Source organism: Myotis myotis, unplaced genomic scaffold (genome assembly GCF_014108235.1).
Source record: "Myotis myotis isolate mMyoMyo1 unplaced genomic scaffold, mMyoMyo1.p scaffold_m19_p_2, whole genome shotgun sequence".
In the NCBI taxonomy this organism is placed as follows: Eukaryota; Metazoa; Chordata; class Mammalia; order Chiroptera; family Vespertilionidae; genus Myotis; species Myotis myotis.
In genome coordinates, this window is record NW_023416324.1 from 33932789 (window position 1) to 33954092 (window position 21304).

The following is a 21304-nucleotide window of genomic DNA, read 5'->3' on the forward strand; positions in this document are numbered from 1 at the left end:
AATGAATGTTTGAGATGTCCCACCAGGTAAAGAATCTTGAGTATTTGAGGTGCTGGCAGAGGAAATATAGAATAAATAGTGGAAGAAGAAACTGGTAAATATCAACCATGGCCTTATGACCAGTAACAGAAACAAGGGCTATAGAGCGTGCGCGCGCGCACACACACACACACACACACTTCTCTTCTTACAGTTTGCATCACACTAGAAGTGACAGCACCATAACAATGGCATCTGATTTTGTTCCAGCATCAGCCACTGGTGTTAGCTTCTAACTTCGTTCAATACTTTAAAAAAAAGGGGGGGTGGCCCTTTTGCATTCTGTCAGATGTATAAGTATCAGCTAAGGAGGAATTCTTTCTCATATGTCTGGGGCCAAATTCCTAGGGCCCTTCCTCTGAAATTCAAAGTTCTGTTAACCTCAACTTCTCCCAATCTGTTTTCTTTTTCCCACCAGTACTAGGAGTGACCGTTAGTACTCAGCAGGGGTCTCTCCCAGGCAGACCTGTCCTGGAGCAGGCCTCCTGGAGTGGGTGCCTTGGACCCCACCCACACAGTCCTGGCTCTATCACCCTTCTCAGAGGATGCTGTAACTGCAAGTCTACTCTAGCCCTAGGCTCCCTTCCTTGTTGACCAGCAGAACCCATCTCCATCTGGCCCTGGTGGTCCAGGTATTTCCTGCAGTCATTATATTGGGATTGTACTGGTATCCCCTTTTGTTCTTTCAACCTGCTCCATATCTGTGTAATTGATTCCCTATAAGAAATTCCCTCTGAAATTCCTAGTGTGCTTTTTTCCTCTTTTCCAAACCCTAACTTTAGGAAATAACTTAACATTTCTAATCAGAGCAGGCTATTGGGTGTGGTTGTCAGCCACAAAGAGGTGTTTTTTAAGTTATCACGTGAGAAATTTGCTTACTGGCTATAATTACTCCATTTCAGAATCAAGGAAAGATAATGAATTTAACTAGAGTTTTCACTAGCAATCAAAAAAACTGAGAGGAAAAGAGAGAGACTATTAGTTAATGAATGAACCTATCAGTTTTGACTAATGTTCACTGACATCCAAATAGTGCAAGGGCATCCAAAATTGTTCACTCAAAAAAAGTATTTTTAAGATTTTCATTATAGGATGAAGACTACCATCCTTTAATTTGACCTTCTCAATATTCTCTTCTAATTAATCAAGAATTTAAAATGTAAACTGTAATTTAAAATAAATTTTAAAATGTTTTAAATAATTTTTAAAAGGACACTGATTGGTAAGGGAAAATCAGGAGTATTTTTATCCTTACTCAACTTTCCTCTACAACCCACACAGGTCCTTGGAAGGCAGTGAACAACAGCAAAGTAAACAGGAACTCTGCACTTGTTTATTTCAATTTTTAAAAGTCTATCTCATGGTAAAATCTCTAGGTACAAAAAATACATGTTTAAAAGATAAACTTGTCTTCAGAAAAGAATCAAATATTTTAAATGGGCACCAGAGAAAACAGTAAATAGGAACTAATCAGCCAAAAAGGATGTTTTCTAAATCAGAAAACACTGACATTTATATATTCTGAAAGCATAATGGTCAAGGTTTGAAAACAAGTCCTGTCTTCTCTAGGTTTTCTCAATGAATTAAACAATGGACAAAAAAATATACAGTACACCTGTCTGGGTAATAAAATAAATATGAACTGATAAGTACCACCCATTTAATTAATGAGTAAAATTAAACTATTAACTCATAAAATTTGAGAAAACATGTAATCGTCTCTCTTTTAGAAATTACTTTTTATTCATCAGCACTTCTTTCTAACAATAAACTATCTCCAAAAATAATTTTTAAACAGACTCTGGACAATATGCTAAATATATAAAATATTATACCAAGATGTAATAGCTATATATGTACTCACTAGGTGTTTAAGACTGACTAAATGAATGATTTACATGTGTGACTGCATAAGTTACACACTTTATAAATATGTTTTATTAGCAACATATTGTCTAGTGAAATAAGCCTTGGAGGGTGAGACAGAAGACTTGCTTATATATTCCTGACTCCATCAACATCAGGCTGTATCATCTGGACCAGGTCACTTCATGCCTTATTCTTTCTACCTGTAAAATGAGGGATAATAATCTGCCTTTACTTGCTTACAACTAAAATAATAACTGTAAAAACAAAGCTGTGGGAGAAAGGTGTTATATACATGTATTAAATTTCAACTTTTTTACCCAAGGTAAAATAATCTTAACACAGAAGTTGTGACATGATTGGCTTCCTGACCTTGAAAAGGACAGAGTGATATAAAAGAGAATGGGTTTTAAAAGACAACAATCCAGATTTCACTACCTACTACACCTGTGACCTTGAATGAGTCTATGTAAACCCTCTAACATTGAGTTTCCTCATCTATGCTACACAAACACATTTACCTCCTAACATTTGTAATGGGTATTAAATAAGGAAAAATATGTCAATTACCTAGCACAGTAAGTTAAACATAAAAAAAAATGTTGTTGCCCAGCCGGCTTGGCTTAGTGGTTGAGCGTCAACCTATGAACCAGGAGATCTCGGTTCGATTCCCAGTCAGGGCACATACTGGGGTTGTGGGCTAGATCCCTAGTGTGGGGCGTACAGGAGGCAGCTGATCAATGATTCTCTCTCATCATTGATGTTTCTGTTTCTTTCTCTCTCTCTCTCTCTCTCTCTCTATCTCTCTCTCTCTCTCTCTCTCTCTCTCTCTCTCTCTCTCTCCTCCCCCACCCCCCTTCCTCTCTGAAATCAATAAAAAATTATTTTTTAAAAAAAGTTTTTTTGCCCATCAACTTTACGGATACATTAAAAACCATATTCCCACTTTTAAATTCACACAAAAATCTGATTTCAAAAAATTTTATAAAGCAGAGGGATTGGGCTCTTCTCCCTCCAAAAATAATTCTTTTGTTTGTTTGTTTAAACTCTTGTTAGTAACTCTTTTCTCTGTTAATGTATAAACTGACAAATTAAGAGTCACTTGTATTCACAGACTATACTCAACTTTATTATAAATATCAAACATACAATACAAATATCCTTTTAACTGCCAACATATACCATTCCTAGCACTGTGTCTTCCACTTTCAGTGTTAAGCCTATGAGTAAGTGCAAAAAGCCCTCTTTCATTTTCCATTAGCCATACAGAATAATTTTCAGTTATATCGAATCCACAGTGATTTCAAAGCTGAAGAAGAAAAGTTAGTAGGAAGGAAAATAATTGAAGACTGTAACTAGACACAACTGATTTTCTCCTGTGGACATCATTAATTCCTTTCATTTTACAAGCAAACAAAAACACCCCACTCTGATGAAAGTTATACCCCAAATATCACAGTAACCAATTACATAGTAATCAATTCACTCATAAATCTCTAGTTATAAAATATATTAAGCAAAAAGTATCACCGGCAACAAGAGAGATGGGATGTTTCCAGGGATAAGGGAATTTCTACAGTTCTTTCATCCATAGCAAATACCATTAAATGCAAGATATATCCAGTATGTACTCAGAACCCAGCAGCTGAATCCACAAGGGTTTAGCAAGCAAAAATTTTGGCACAAAAAACAAAATAACATTTACTCAAGAATAAAACTGGAACATATTTTGCAGTCTAAAACTTTCTAAACCAAGAAGAAAAAATATCATGAAGGAGGCTCCTATAATCATCTGGTTTGCTTTCTAGACAAGGTTAGCATTAAATGTTTTAGAAGCCAAAAAAAAAAAAAAAGATTAAACAAAAAATTAAGCACAAGCTTTGGAAATGAGCTATATTTACTCTGGATGAAACTCTGACAGTTTTTTAAAAGGGGGAAAGGATAGGTCCATTTATCATTGCTTTCACCTAAAAACCATTAATCAAAGGGTGATACAGGTATCAAACAGAATTTTGCTTCCTTTCTAAATATACACAGTTTCCTATAAGTACAGCACATTTTGCTGTTCCTTGTGAAATTTTTTATGTTTTTGCAATAGCACTTTTCTTCCTCTCCAAAACAACCTCATTTCTAGTCTGCTGTTTCTGTTTGCCTCATCTGCACTTAGCGGATCACGCTTCAGTGACTTAGAAATCCCAGCCACTAAAATTCAAGCCAAAGTTTGAATTGAGAAAAGGGAGGAGGGGATGTCAAGCAATTAAACTACATTTGGAAGGGAGAATGGTTTTACCTCCTATGACTTTATAGAGTGCTCTTTTAATTCAAAACTAGAAAGTCTCCAATTTTAAGGAGAAAAGTTATGAGTGTATTTGTAATTAAAGAAATTATTTTGTAACAATTATAGATCTCTTGGCATCATCTTCCAATTTTATCTTCTGGCAACGACACAAAACCACGAAGACCATTCCACATGTCAATGCTGGATTCTTCAGGTAAAGAAGTTCAGTGCTCCGGGAAGTTTCATTTTTAGGACTTACTAAAATTATGGCAAGTTATCATGTGCTTAATTTAGAAACAAAAAAAAAAGGAAAAAAAAGAAAGTAGTTAAATTGGAGATAAAGCCTGTGTAGGTAGATGATAACCATGCTCTGACACTATTCAACCATGTATTGTTTTCTCACTACCAATGGTTGAAAGGATTCGGTTCCTTCATCTTACAAATTAGACGATGATCTAGAAAAGCTTTCTTGCCGAAACCGGTTTGGCTCAGTGGATAGAGCGTCGGCCTGCGGACTGAAGGGTCCCAGGTTCGATTCCGGTCAAGGGCATGTGCCTGGGTTTCGGGCATATCCCCAGTGGGAGGTGTGCGGGAGGCAGCTGATCGATGTTTCTCTCTCAGATGTTTCTAACTCTCTATCTCTCTCCCTTCCTCTCTGTAAAAAAGCAATAAAATATATTTTTTTAAAAAAAAAAAAAGAAAGAAAAGCTTTCTTAAAAATAAAATAAAACCACCTTTAAAAATATCACACAATCTGAAATAACATTATATAGTTAAAAGTTGAGACTTTAGCAAATATAACTAATAAAAAATATCTGAAAGAATAGTAACTATATTAAAATGAACTTATATACCAAAGGTCAAATGCTCTACCAAAAAGTGAAACCAAAAAATTAACAAATGTCTCTTTTTTGCTTTGCTAAATTCCCATCTTACCTTTAAACACCTTATAACATACCTTTGTAGAATGCCATTTTCCTGGGGTATTACACCATTGATAGCTGCCTGCAAACAGAAACAAACAATTGTTCAGGGGTAGATCACAGTGGGCGGTGAACATTGTAAGAGAAAAAAATATGTTTTGAGAAGTCTAAACAAAATACTAAATGTTTCCTTAATGATACAAAATATTATCTATGAAATTTTCCTCTATTTCTCTATAATAAAATCTTATTTTAGAAAAATTTTAAAACATGTGTTTGGCATAATACTCCCAAATTTTGAGTTAAAAAAAAGCTAATTCCACAGTCCTCATTCAAGCAAAACACCCACAAAACCAGTGCTTAAGGATATCAAAATAAATAAACTCAGTACCTTTATGTAATCTTTTAAATATTACTTTCTTCCTCAGGTTGAAAAAAACAAGATATAAAATCACAAATGAAAAGCTCCAATAAGAATTTTTTAAATTAGCTCAGGAACTAAATTCATTCTTTCATGTTATAATCACTGGTTTTTTTTAAAGAACATTTAAAAGGGGCCTAACTTGTGGGCTCAGGGTTTGAGCGTCAACCCATGAACCAGGAGGTCACAGTTTGATTACCTGTCAGGGCACATGCCTGGGTGTGGGCTCGATCCCTGGTGGGGGGGTGGGGGGGTGTAGGAGGCAGCCAATCAATGATTCTCTCTCATCATTGATGTTTCAATTTCTCCCTCCCTCTCCCTTCCTCTCTGAAATCAATAAAAATATTTTTTTTTCCAAAAGAACATGTAAAAGGGAAAAGCATAGGGGCAAAAGTTCTTTGATAAACACAACACCACAATTTTATCAGATCACAAAAGGAGGCAGGGGGGGAAAGGGGGGAGGGGGCCTAGGTGTCCCTCAACCCAGCCTGCACCCTCTCACAATCCGGGACCCCTTGGGGGATGTCTGATTGCCTGCCTGCCTCACTACCCCTAACCACTTGCCTGCCTGCCTGCCTGATCTCCCCTAACTGCCTCTGCCTGCCTGCCTGATCGCCCCCAACCATTCTGCCTGCCTTCCTGATCGCCCCTAACTGCCTCTGCCTCGGCCCCCGCCACCGTGGCTTTGTACGGAAGGAGGTCTGGAGTGACGTCCGGAAGGTCGTTCAGCTGTCCAGTCTAATTAGCATATTATGCTTTTATTATTATAGATTCCTAAAATTGGTCTTAAGCTAACAAGACACAAATTACTTAAACATTGCACAAAAGTGACATGACATATAAGTTTTGAAGACTTCTAAGCAAGCAGGCTGTTACCTCCTAGATTGTGGGCAATTCACTGCAGGGTAATAGAGAAGATTGTCTGGAGGAAAATAATGTCCTATCCAACTTCATCTTTGCATCATAACAACTTTTTCCCTCCCTTTCCCCATCTATGTACACATCAAAATGGAAAAGAAATAAAGCTAACATTTCAATGTTTTATCAGCTATCTGGAAAGCAATCATCAAAAGGAGTTTAAGTATTTTGTAAAATATTAACTTGAATCTTTGCTAGAGGTGGGTCAAGTTTACAATGTTATACTGTTGAATGGAAATAAAATCCTATATAGTAAAGAGGTTATATGCAAATTGACCATCACGCCCTTGCACAAGATGGTGCCCCCATGTGGTCACAAGATGGCTACCACAAGATGGCCGGCAGGGGAGGGCAGTTAGGGGCAACCAGGCCAGCAGGGGAGGGCAGTTGGGGGAGACTGGGCAAACAGGGGAGGGCAGCTGGGGGTGACCGGGCCAGCAGGGGAGGGCAGTTGAGGGCAATCGGGCCGGCAGGGAAGCAGTTAGGCATCGATTAGGCTGGCAGGGGAGTGGTTAGGGGCAATCAGGCAGGCAGGCAGGCGAGCGGTTGGGAGCCAGCAGTCCCAGATTGTGACAGGGATGTCCGACTGCCGGCAATCTGAGGGATCCCAGATTGGAGAGGGTGCAGGCTGGGCTGAGGAACAACCCCCCCCCGCCCCCCCCCCCCGCAAGTGCATGAATTTCGTGCACTGGGCCTCTAGTAGAGTATAAGAGGCTTGCTACAAAGTTTGAGAGTTGTAATGCTCTACTGGCCAACACACACACACACAGACACACACACACACACACACACACACACACACACACACACACACAAAGAGATCCACAGATTAATGTACACAGCAGATGCTATAGCCCTGACAACTCTAGAGGCTCAATTACTCCTTTGAGTCAAATGCTAAAATCAGTTTTCAAAGCCACAAATTCAATGGAAGCATCTCTGATTAGTGCCAGGTCAATTATCCCTTTTCTGTTGACAGCAATAGTTCCACATACAATATCTACTTTGCTAAAAAAATACAAAATGGTAAGAGAATGTTCTATGGTATTGGAAAAGAAACAAAGTACCACAGTTGGAAAGATTTTGAACAAATTTCACTAGGGAATGCCAAGGTATAATGGAAAGAACACTAAGGATTTATAAAATTCAAAGTTTGAATCTAGACTCACCCATTTATCACCCATTTACTACATTGATGACCTTAGTATATTCTATCTAATTCACTGAACCGCGGAGCCTCGGGTTCCTCATCTGTATAATGAGCTAATACTACAACCAAAATGGGCCTGCCTCTTCATTCCTCAGAGACATCAAGTTCTTCTATTTCTTACTTAGAGCCTTTGAAAATACTTTATCATTTGCAATGCGGTTTCCCCATTCTTTGTATGCCTATATCTTAATAATCATAAGGGCTTCTGTTAAATATACTTTTTAATTTTTTTTTCCTTTGATCAACCTCCATCCAGGCAGGTTTACTCTCACATAAAACCATATACTATTCCTTCATATAACTGCTAATTACTTATTTGGTGATTATTTGTTTTAGGTCTGCTTTTCTCACTAGACTGTAGGCTCCATGATGGAAGAAATGATATCAACTTTGTTCACCTCTTAATCCCATTGCCTAACACAGTTCCAGCACATAAAAGACATTCAATGTTTATTTGTTAAATGAATGATGCTAAGTGTCCAAAGAAGAGCCACACAATCAAGAGTTGAGGAAGGCTCAGAAAGCTTCCTGGATGAAACAACTAAATGTCTCAACTAAAACTAAAGGATAAGTGGAAAGCAGTACTAGTGTTTGGTAGACATATGTTTTTATTTCTATTGGGCAAATTCCTGAGAGTGGAACTGTGGGATTGTATGGTAAGTGTGTGTTTAACTTTATATAAAACTGTCAAACTGTTTCCAAAGTAGTTGTATTATGTTACATTCATATCAGCAATGTATGAGAGTTCCAGTGCTCCTAAATCCTCACCATCATTTGGTGTTGTTAGTCTTTTTAATTTCAGCTATTTTAGTGTGTTTGAGTGGTTCTCTTTTTAAATATTGACTTTATTGATGATAAATTGATTCCATTTAAGTGTAGAATTTTGTAAGTTTTAATAGATGCATGCACTCATTCCTACATTCCCCTGTAGTACCTTCCCTATCATTCCCCACCAACCCCAAGTAACCCTTAATCTGACTTCTTTAACTAGAGATCAAATTAATATTTTCTAGGCATTAAAGACTAGTTCAATAAATTCTGTGATATTCTGGATTTGAAGACTTTTTGCTATAAAGATGTTCTCTCCCGATTCATTTTCATTTTCAATATAATTTCAATTATAATCCTGGCATGTTTTTTTGTGGAAATTGATAATCTGATTGTCATATGAATATGAATATGAATATGAATATGAATATGAATATGAAAGATTCAAGAATAACCAAGATAATCTTGAAAGGACAAAGTTTAAAGATTTACCCCAATAGATTATCAAGACTTTTTAAAATTTACATTACATAAAACAAGGTAGTATTGAAGCAAGAATAAACAGGTAGCCCTAACCGGTTTGGCTCAGTGGATAGAGCATCGGCCTGCAGACTGAAGGGTCCCAGGTTCGATTCAGGTCAAGGGCATGTACCTTGGTTGCGGGCACATCCCCAGTAGGGAGTATGCAGGAGGCAGCTGATTGATGTTTCTCTCTCATCGATGTTTCTAACTCTCTGTCCCTCTCCCTTCCTCTCTGTAGAAAATCAATAAAATATATATTTTTTAAAAAAGAATAAAAAATAAAAAAAAAAAAGAATAGAGAACCAAGATGGCGGCATAGGTTAACGCCGGAGTTTGCTGCTTTGAACAACTACTTCAAAAGTGAAACCAAAAAACGGAAGGGACATCACCCAGAACCACAGGAACGCTGGCTGAGTGGAAGTCCTACAACTAGGAGGAAAGAGAAACGCATACGGACACTCAGAGGAGGCGCAGTGCTGAAGTCAAATTCTGAGGTGCGGAGTGCGCGGAGCGGGCTGGCGGCGGAGGGCGCGGTTGGCGTTTTCAATCAGGAGGGAGCCGCAGACTCTGAGCTCCAGATACAGGCGAGTCTTTAGGGACCCAGACTCAAACGGGAGAAGCAGGACTGTCTGGCTTCGGTCAGAGCGAGTGCAGCTTTCTCTCCGAGGTTTGCAGCAGGTGCTGGGACTCAGAGAGGCAGAGCCCCTGGGGACAGGACTGAGAGCCGCCATAACTGCTCTCTCCGGCCCACCCTGTTGATCCTGTGCGACCCGCCCCGCCCAAGCCCTGCACACAGGCATTTGCCGGATAGCCTCAGGCAAACGCCAGATTAGCACCTCCCTAGAGGACAGAAGTTCTCTCACTGCTGACACAGCTGATTCTCATAGCCACTTGGCCTGGAGGTCAAACCCTCCCTGGAATTAGCTACAACAATCAAGATTTAACTATAAGACTGCGAACAAAGACCACTAGGGGGTGCACCAAGGAAGCATAACAAAATGCGGAGACAAAGAAACAGGACAAAATTGTCAATGGAAGATATAGAGTTCAGAACCACACTTTTAAGGTCTCTCAAGAACTGTTTAGAAGCCGCCGATAAACTTAATGAGATCTATAAGAAAACTAATAAGACCCTCGATCTTATATTGGGGAACCAACTAGAAATTAAGCATACACGGACTGAAATAACGAATATTATACAGACTCCCGACAGCAGACCAGAGGAGCGCAAGAATCAAGTCAATGATTTGAAATGCGAGCAAGCAAAAAACACCCAACCGGAAAAGCAAAATGAAAAAAGAATCCAAAAATGCGAGGATAGTGTAAGGAGCCTCTGGGACAGCTTCAAGCGTACCAACATCAGAATTATAGGGGTGCCAGAAGATGAGAGAGAGCAAGATATTGAAAACCTATTTGAAGAAATAATGACAGAAAACTTCCCCCACCTGGTGAAAGAAATGGACTTACAGGTCCAAGAAGCGCGGAGAACCCCAAACAAAAGGAATCCAAAGAGGACCACACCAAGACACATCATAATTAAAATGCCAAGAGCAAAAGATAAAGAGAGAATCTTAAAAACAGCAAGAGAAAGAAACTCAGTTACCTACAAGGGAATACCCATACGACTGTCAGCTGATTTCTCAACAGAAACTTTGCAGGCCAGAAGGGAGTGGCAAGAAATATTCAAAGTGATGAATACCAAGAACCTACAACCAAGATTACTTTATCCAGCAAAGCTATCATTCAGAATTGAAGGTCAGATAAAGAGCTTCACAGATAAGGAAAAGCTAAAGGAGTTCATCACCACCAAACCAGGATTATATGAAATGCTGAAAGGTATCCTTTAAGAAGAGGAAGAGGAAGAAAAAGGTAAAGATACAACTTATGAACAACAAATATGCATCTATCAACAAGTGAATCTAAGAATCAAGTGAATAAATAATCTGATGAACAGAATGAACTGGTGATTATAATAGAATCAGGGACATAGAAAGGGAATGGACTGACTATTCCTGGGGGGGAAAGGGGTGTGGGAGATGCGGGGAGAGACTGGACAAAAATCGTGCACCTATGGATGAGGACAGTGGGTGGGGAATGGGGGCAGAGGGTGGGGCGGGAACTGGGAGGAGGGGAGTTACGGGGGGGAAAAAAAGAGGAACAAATGTAATAATCTGAACAATAAAGATTTAATTTAAAAAAAAAACACATTTTTTAACAGCTTGGTTGACATCTAATTTACATGCCATAAAATTCCATACTATTTAAAGTGTAGCATTCCATGGTTTTGAAATATATTTAGAGGACCATGCAATCATCACCATACTCACCTCAAGAGAAACCATTGGCTGTCACACCTCACTCCCCACACCTGCACACCTATCCCTTGGCAAACACTCATTTGCTGTCCATCTCTACAGATTGGCCAGTTCTGGACATTTTTATGGACTCATACAATATGCGGTCTTTTGTGACTGGCTCCTTGCAGCTAGCAGAGGGCTTTCAAGCACAAGATGTAACTTCTGATGACCCCGGAGTGTGCACTGTGGCCCACTAGCCCTGGGAAATTCTCCTCTGAAAGGAAGACGATGGTCCCCCCATCAGCTGGGACAGGCTGCATCTCTGCACGCATCATGGAGACCAGAGACTCTGAGAGCTGCCCCTGCAAAGGTGCGTCTCAGCTTTGCTGAAGTCAGCAATTCCTTCGTATTCTGGTCCCAGTCCAGGCTGGGGAGTCCCTTCTCTGTGTGGAGGGAGGACGGAGACGAGGGATTCCCAGCAGGTTGTGGAGATGACATTGGAAAGGCGAGGTAAACCCATTGATCATGCACTAAGATGATTTCATGTCAATAATTTTCCTAATAAAGTCAAGTTTTGAAGATCCAAAAAAAAAAAAAAAAAAGAATAAGCAGGTAGAGCAATGGAACAGAATAAAGAATTCATAAGCAGATCCACACATATAGGAATACTTGATTTATGACAAAGAATGGTCTTTTCAATAAATAATAATAAATCAAATGGATATCCATGAGAAGAAGAAAAAAATGTGAGCCTATCTCATACCACACACAAAAATCAACTCCAAATGAATTATAATCTAAATGTAAAAAACAAAGCTTTTAAAAAAAAAAATCTAGAAGAACATCTTCATTAGCTTAGGATAGACAGGTTTCTTTATTTAAAAAAACAGGACTCAAAAAGCAAATTCAATTAAGGAAAAGATTAATAAGCAGAACTATATTAAAATTAGTCATTCCTGCTCATTAAGAACCCCATTTAAAAGCAAAAAGGCAAGCCACAGAATGGAAGAAGATCTTCACAACACATAGAGCAAACAAAGAACTCCTAAACAGAAAATATATAGAACTCTTGCAAATCAACAGCAAAAAGACATATAATCCAGTAGAAAACTAAGCAAGAGATTTGAGTGGGTACTTAGAAAAGAACATAACCAAATGGCCATTACAAATCAGGGCAGTATAAATTAAAACCACAATGAAATACAGGCAGCTGATCGATCTATATGCCCAAGGGAATGGATAAAAATAAAAAGTTTGACAATATCAAGTACTGGCAAAGACATAGAATATCTGGAACTCTCATAATGTGCCAACAGTAATGTAACTGGTGCAACAACTTTTATGAAAGATGTAGTGTGGTACACTCATGTGGAGAAAAGTGGGGCAGGGAGGTATACTACTGCAAGAAGCTATACTCTAACATAAAGGTGAAAAATGGAACCAGGCTAGTCAGAAAATCTGTTGTTTGGTGGAACAGAATACATAAAAAAGACACTATTCTTAAACTATCTGTTCAATAAGTCTCACAATTTGGCTTTCACAGTATTACCAACTGTGAGATACTAACATCGTGTGTTATAAACCATAAATTGATTCACCCTCAACTAAGCGGCCTCTCATTAGAGCCTAACCTCAAAGTGCTAACACCCATCTGCTGCCTTCCTCAACACATTCCACAATAGAAAACAGGCATGTATGCCAGGGTAAGTAGGAAACTGAGACTGCTGCACAGGATTAAAGGCAGTCAAAGGCAACACGCCTTCCCAAAAGTCCATTCCTCTTTCACAGCATTTTGTACTACTTAGTGGAAACATCAGGAAACCAAGACTCTACCCACTCACCCTTCTCTTTTTTCCTATTCCACTTGTTTCTTCTAAATCTGGGCAGCTATACTGCATCCTGTAACTGAGCTGCCAATTATTGACAAACCAAGGGCCAACATTTCAGTTGTTTAAATGTCATGAGCCAAACTGCTTTTGCAAGTGAGTAAAATAAGAAAAATATTGTTCCAAATTTTAAGAAAGCATTATTAGTGGCGTGAAAGGAATTGTGAGGTTAATAGTAGTCTGGTCATTAGATTCTGGCACGCACACACCATCAAACCTTGGTGCCTTGCTATATCCTTTTTAGTCAGGCTGGTGGAAGATATGTGCATCCACATCAGAGAGATCTAGATTAAACACTGTTTAGCCATCTCATCATCCCTAAGGTGTCATTTAAGACACACATTTTTTAAAAAGGTTGTTCTTATAAATTTTCTGTGACAACATTAGATAAATTCAGATTGACCACTTCAACAAACAGTACATCCTATATAATAAAAGAGAAACATGTAAATTGACTGTCCATCAGCCATGTTCACCAGCCAATCAGGAGTGAATATGCAAATTAACCCAAAGATGGCGAGCTAATTTGCATACACAGGCACCGAGCAACCTGGGTCCCAGGAACATCCTCAGGACCCAGACCACTCCTAGCCTGTAGGCCCGCGCGTAGGACCCTGGCATGCCCCTGGCCACTCCGGGCCTACGGGCACAGACACCAAGTCGATGTTCCCGCCCCATGGCCGCTCGCATGGGCGTCAAGCAGCAGCCTGGGTCCACACCCCCCAGCCTGGCACCCACAATGCAGGGCTGCTGGTCTGGGAGGTGTGCTCCCAGCAACGGTGGCCGCCACGTGGCCCAGGTCCGCCTGCCCCCCAGCCTGGCGCCCACAACGTGTGGAGCTGGCTGCCGGCTTCGGGGGCATGCAGAGACCCGGCGGCCGCCGCGCACGCGGTCCAGGGTTTCCGCACGCCCCCAAGCCCAGCGCCCACAACGCAAGGCTGGCTGCCAGCCTTGGGGGCATGAGCCCCCCTACCTGCCCCCGGCGGCAGGGACACACCCCTAGCACAGTGGACACAATGCAGGGGGTCCTCTGCTCATGAGCTGCAGAGGAAACACCTTTTCTTTTCTTTTTTTAAATATATTTTATTGATTTTTTTTATAGAAAAGTGGGGAGAGGGATAGACAGTCGGAAACATCGATGAGAGAGAAACATCGATAAGCTGCCTCCTGCACACTCCCCACTGGGGATGTGCCCTCAACCAAGGTACATGCCCTTAACAGGAATCAAACCTGGGACCCTTCAGTCTGCAGGCCGACGCTCTATCCACTGAGCCAAACCAGTTCGAGTGTAAACACCTTTATTGACCGCTCATTGGCGAAGCTCCCTATACGCTGCCACTTGCAGTGTTCTTGGTAACTTGGGTTATAAGAATCCAAGAAGGTAATCTAGGGTTTTTCCACCACACTCCTGGAGGAAAAAAACGAAGGTCCGCAGCTGGAGGGGCTAAGAAACGTCATATCCTGCCCTAGCTGGTTTGGCTCAGTGGATAAAGCCTCGGCCTGCCGACCACAGGGTCTGGGTTCAATTATGATCAAGGGCATGTACCTAGGTTGCAGGCTCCTCTCTGGCCAGGGCCCAGGTCAGAGCTCATGCAGGAGGCAACCAATCAAAGTGTCTCTCTCTCACACTGATGTTTCTCTCTGTCTCTCCTCTCTCTTCCACACTCTCTAAAAAAATCAATGGAAACATATCCTCAGGTGAGGATAAAAAATAAAAAAGAAAGAAAGAAATGTCATATCCTATGAAAGACCCATCTTGAAAATGCCTAAGAAAGCTGTCATTTTTTCATGGTGAAGGGACTGGAGTCCGTGTTGATGAAAACACCTTGGTGGCTATGGTGGCTGGCAGTGGCTGCAGCAGCGGGGTGATGGGGCTGGCGCCTTCCCCTGATCAGCCCAGTTGCCTCCCGCTGAGGGAGGCCAGACTGCGGCTTAGGCCCGCTCCCTAAGCCGTCAGGAGGACATCCCCTGAGGGCTCCCAGTTGGTGAGAGGAGGCAGGCTGGGCTGAGGTAACACCCCCCCCCCCAGTGCACGAATTTCGTGCACCAGGCCCCTAATCTTTTATAAAAAACACTTCCAAGTTTTACCAACCTACATTTTATAATCTGAATAGAATATGTTACTAGTTTATCACATGGATAAGCTATTCTATATTATGTCATCCCCCAGAGCTCAAAGTCTTATTTATCAACTCCAATGGCTTCTTGCCTCACTTTAAAATAAAAAATAAATGCATTTAAAATTGTACTGAAAACATAAAACGAAAATTTGAAAAAATGGGAATCTATCCCTGAATGGAAACACCATTAAAATGAGGCCAATTCCTCCCAAGTTACCTTATAAGAATGAAGAAATTCCAATAGTAAATACCAACATTTTGTTGTAAGCTGAACAAAATAATCATAAAACCTATCTGGAAGAAAGTCCAGTTGAAAACAAGCAAAACATTTTTGTGGAAGAAGTGTAATGAAAATATATGCATCCTTCATATGTAAGTACATACCAGTAAGTTACCTTAAGGAAAACCACTTGAAGCTAGTTCAAGAACAATTTTTTTTAATCCTCACTGGAGGATATGTTTATTGATTTGGGGGGAAGGGGAGCGAGAGAGAGCAATCGTTTGCCTCCTGTACGCATCCCAACTGGGGATGGAACCTGAAACCCAGATATGTGCCCTAACCAGAAATCAAACCTGCAACCTTTTGGTGTTTGGGAAGACACTCCAGCCAAATAAGCCAACGGGCCAGGGCAAGAACAATTTTAAAAATCAGAGAGACCAAAAGAAATCCTAGCATATGGAAAAATTCAACATATGCTAAAAGTGACATTTGAAGTCAAAGAGAAAAGAGGGGTTGTAAAAAAGGTTCCTAGTTAATTGAAACTAACAACAAATTAACTGAGAAAAATTAAGTTAGATTATTATTTACACAATAACAGATCCTATGTGGATTAGAGTTCAATGTGGAAAAAAAAAAAAAGAAAACACAGCCATGCTAGAAGAAATTTAATTTGATCTTGTAGTAAAGAAGCCCTATCTAAGCATACTAACAAAGGAAAAAATAAAAAAGAAATGGACAGATTTGACCACACAAAAATAAAACTGTAACATCCACAAGCCCCAGAAATTTAAATAACAAAATGGGCAAAAATAGGTGTACATACATGATTTTAAGTACATTTAATAGACAGTTATAGAAATTCACTAAAATTTTTTAAATAACTGAAAAATGGACAAAATATACAAACCTCACAGGGAATAAATATAAATGACCAATACAACATATGGGAGGACAAAATCTCAAAGAAATAAAAGTCAAAACACAATAACATGCTTACTTAGGCTGGCAAGTATACAGACATACATATAGACATACATACATACATATATGAAAGTATCTATTGCTAAGGATACAATGAAAAGGCTTTCTTATATACTGTTGGTTGGATTGCAATTATAGACACAACCTTTCTGGAAGTAAATTTGATATAGTATCAAAAGCATTAAAAAGGGGCCAGCGATGAGGATCCCTTTAAACCAGCAACTTTATCTGTAAGTTTCAGGCTTAAGGAAATAATTAGGGATTTTCACCTGATTTTTCTACAAGGATATTCTCTGTGGTGCTTATACTGTAGAAAATAGAACAAATCAAATGAATAATAATTGGAGGCTAGTTAAATACTACATTCCATGATAGGATATGGTGGAGCCATTAAAAATATGCTTTATAGAAATATTTTATGATACTTAAAAATAATTTATAAAAGAATCATTTCGGGGGGAGGGAGAGACATATTTAAGCCAAAAGTCAAAATACTGTAAGTAAACAGTATTTACTTACAATTAAGTGGAGAGTTGCTACTCTATTTCTTCTAAGTTTTAGAAGATGAATGTATATGACTTTTTTTAATCTTTATTGTTGGAAGTCTTCCCCCACCCCTCCATTGACCCCCTTCTTCACCCTATCCCAGCCCCCTCACCCCAGACCTTCACCAACCTATTGTCTGTGTCCAGGCGTTATGCATATACATGTGCATGAAAGTTCTTTGGTTGATCCTTTCCCACACACCCACCCACCCTCCCCCACCTTCCCTCTGAGATTCCGAAGTCTGTTCTATGCATCTATGTCTCTGGATCTATTTTGTTCATCGGTTTATTTTGTTCATTAGATTCCATATATACGCGAGATCATGTGATACTTGTCTTTCTCTGCCCAACTTATTTCGCTTAGCATACTACTCTCCAGGTCCCTCTATGCTGTCTCAAAGGGAAAGAGATCCTTCTTTTTCACTGCTGCATAGTAGTCCATGGTATAAATGTATCACACCTTTTTTATCTACTCATCTACTGATGGGCACTCGGGTTGTTTCCAGATCTTAGCTATTGTAAGTTGTGCTGCTCTGAACATAGAGGTGCATACATTCTTTCTGATTGGTGTTTTGGGTTTCTTGCTATATATTATTTAGAAGTAGGATCACTGGTTCAAATTGCAATTCCATATTTAATTTTTTTAGGAAACGCCATACTATTTTCCATAATGGCTACACCAGTCTGCATTCCCACGTATAATTTTTATAATTCATAAAGAGAGAGGTTTGAAATAATTATATTTTAAATATATTTTTAATCTGTAAAACTAGCAACTATCTTTCCTTGCCTTTTTTTTTTTTTTTTTTATGTGGGGAATATTTAAAGGAAGATTTTTTTTTTTAAATCAGGATAGCATAACCTATGCTATAGTAACAAATTAATACCCCAATTTTGGTGGATTACCAAATCAAAAAGTTTATTTCTCACTTATGCAAAACCTGTTGAAAGTATAGGCAACTCTCCAAAATAGCTGTCTTCCATGTAGTGATTCAGGTTGATCCAATAGAATAGCTCTATCATATGAACACAGCTTTCATCAGTGGCCACAGCTTAGGAAGAAAGGAGAAAGGAGAGAAGGAGGGAGGGAAGGAGAGGAGAAAAGAGGGAGTGATGACTCAATCTAAGGGAGTGAAACCTTGCCAACACTTTGTTTTTAGATTTATGGCCTCCAGAACTGTAAGAGAGTAAATTTCTCTTGTTTTAAGGCACCAATATTTTGGTAATTTGTTACAATAGCCCCAGGAAACTAATACACTTACTATCCGAAACATGAATGTGCAGTATGGCAGAAAATATATACTAGTAAAGGGTGAAATGAAAAACCAATACATTTCCTCTCAACATATTTGCAAATACAGTGGAACCATTATTTAAAGCTTTCAGAGTGGTAGCGACATTAGCAACAGCTGCCTAAACAGTTGTTATCATTGTCTGGTACTGGCACAGAGTATAGCAGTAGTGACAGTAAAAAAGGAATTGCCCATGGCACTTCTCAGACTTACTAGTAGTATCAATTTTGATAGCAGAGAACTTTCTGGATTTCTTGACTCGCTAGGGTAATCAGTACCAGTATCATCCTTACAGTAGGGATATTTCCTAAAGCTCCCTCTGAACAAGTATGAGAGCTCAACAAATATTATAATTTAAGTGTGCAGTTGCAATAATATTAACAAGACCTTCTCCACAATATATGTCCCAGTAAGGAAACTCTCAAAACCAAAACTTCACAGCCTTTGAACTCAATGAGCATGTTCAAACAGTTGAATGTTTGTTTGTTTTTAATTAAAATTTTCCAACTTCTTTTCCTGTCTTTATGCTGTTCTAATTGGAAACCCTCTAAGTTTCTAGGCAGCTGTTTCCACAAGTAGGAAAATATATTTTCTGTGTAAACCTAGAAATAACTAAGTCTCTGATTATGAAGTACCATTTCTTATTCTCTTTTGAAGCAAAGGCAGAAATTCATAATTTGCACTTGTTATTCCCCTGGTTTCATATCTCTCAAAATGGAAAATCTATTAATCCACAGACTTTACATCTTGGAATCCACTTGTGGGGCAGGAGGCTGAGCAAAAACAACTCTCTCTACTCTCTCTTACCAGTGCAAATTGTAAAGCTTCTCACATAATTATTTTCCCTTTCCCAAATACTGATCCTGTCCCAGATGCTCTTAACTGCTCTCTCTGCCATTGATCCGGTCTATCCCCTCCCAACCCAGGCTACATATTCTGTCAAAGTGAAACTCTTTAAGACACCACAGTCAATGTGTCCCATCTCTAACCAAAAACCACCTGGATAAAATCAGAGTTACTGGGAAAAATGGGTTGGGGGTGGGGTGAGAGGAGGTTGGAAAACATTTCATTCAACCTGTCATTAAGTGGATAAGATATCTGAACTAGAAAGTTACAGTGACTTGCCTAAGAGAGTACACCATATAAGGAACAAAGCCAAAACTAGAAATCAGGTTCCCCAATTACTATTCCAATACTGGAGGATGAATAAAAAAAAAAAAATGCAAAAGGCACAACTCTAGAATCCAGGGGGATGCAGTGAGAAATAGTGTGAGTGAGAGAGAGAGTGAAAGGGGAGCGTGTGGACCTGTGGGGCCTGTGTGTATGTGTGAGTGAGGGACTATATTCCACGGGACTGTTGGGGACCGGCGGACCATGCTCCCCTGGCCGGGCAGCCTCTACTACCGCTGCAATCTCTCCTGGGGCAGCCGGCTCTGCCGCAGAGACCGCGCCACCTTGAAGGGGAGAGCCGCTGTGACTGAGCCCAGCCTCACCTCCACCTGGGGAGACCTCGGACACCACCCAGGACCCGACAGCCACACTGGCCAGAGACCAGCTTTCTCGGCTCCAAACCCACGAACACCGAGACTCCAGCCTCCCAGACCACGGACTCCTATAAAGTTTGTCCAGGGGGAGACAAAATGCAGCCCAACAGGCGGACGGCTCTAGCACCTTCCCACAGAACAGATAGAAGAAACAGCTGAATCAAATAACATTCACCTGGAATTGGTGAATTAAACACAGCCGGTGAGACAATCTGTGGACGGAAATGTCAGAGGTCGCCTGGAGAGCAGTGGGATCAGGGAGTGGGGCTGGAGGGAGAAATGCATGCAGGTGAGACAAGAGTGTCAGAGGTAGACCCGCGCTGCACCAACGCCACGTTCCTTGGGGACGAGTGTAGCACTCGACTGTGGAAGGGGGTCCACAGGGCTGCTGGCAGCAGGGGACTCTAGATCTAAGCCCACAGCCATTGGCGGCTGCACCAGAAAGGCAGGCTTAAGTTCTGTACCCGCCACACAGTGCTGGGGGGAGAGAGACGCACAGCGGCACAGTTGCTCTGTCTTTATAATTTCCTTGCTTTTACTCACTAAACCCAGTGCATAGGATCTTTCAATTACAAACACTCACCCAGGCTGCAATGCAGGGGAAGGTGGTTTTGTGGAAGCTGGGGAGCAAAATACGGAGAGGCAACCAGGAAGCCAGCTCTGAGACAGTCCCATCCCTCCGACCCTGAACAGACATTTTTCTCCTGAACACCAGGCTCCTCCTAGCAGCGCAGCCGCACCCAGTCTTAAGCTCCACAGGGAAACAGAGATTCAAAATACTTCCAGGGAGCCCTTGGGGACTGGGTTGAGGAGCCATTTGGTCCAGAAACTAGTACAGAAACACTGCCACCTAGAGGCCCTGTCAGAAACAGAAGCTTGTGTAAATATGACTGAAAGGAGGCAGATCCTGCCTGGCTGAAACCAAGGAGCAGTGGATAGCTGGGAACTTCAAACACTGCTGACTAGCTAACAGGAAACTGAGACGCGGCAGAGGGAACAGTAGAAAGGGGTCTTAAACCAGCCCTTATGAGACATTAAAACTCAACTGAAGCAATCAAACTTCACTACTTAACTTATTTATCTTTTACTTAAGAAACTAAACATTTTTTCCCTTTATTTCTTATTTTTATTTTTAATTATTATATTTTTTGAATTGGCGTTCTACATTATATTTTTACTTTTATTATTTTTATCATTATTCTACTCTAATTTTTTCCTTTATGCCAACCCTTTCTTCCTCACCTCCCCTTTTTTCATCCTGTTTCTCTTCTCCTGTTCCTGCTTTAGTTTTTCTCTCTCCTTTCTTTTTACTCCTTGTCAAAAATTGATCTTCTTTATTTGCTTTATTGATGCATTATTATAGTAGTCTCTGATGCTTTATTCATGTATCTAATTTCCTCTCCCTTGCTCCAAGTCCTTGCACCCTTCTCTTTTCTCTTTCTTAGCTAGCCAATTTTTTTCTAGTTGTTGTTCT

General features: G+C 40.2%; 1 protein-coding gene across 8 annotated transcripts in view; it reads right to left on the reverse strand.

Moving 5' to 3' along the window:
• Window positions 1-21304, reverse strand: part of FAF1 (Fas associated factor 1) — a 372784-nt gene that overhangs the window by 294471 nt on the left and 57009 nt on the right. For 5 of the 8 annotated variants that reach the window (XM_036349475.1, XM_036349474.1, XM_036349476.1 and 2 more), the window contains one exon: window positions 5142-5188. In XM_036349475.1, the coding sequence (XP_036205368.1) occupies window positions 5142-5188 (47 nt within the window). Of the gene's footprint in view, window positions 1-2034; window positions 2108-4195; window positions 4468-5141; window positions 5189-21304 lie in introns of those variants that run through there. The other 3 variants (XM_036349479.1, XM_036349480.1, XM_036349477.1) reach the window with 2 other exon arrangements.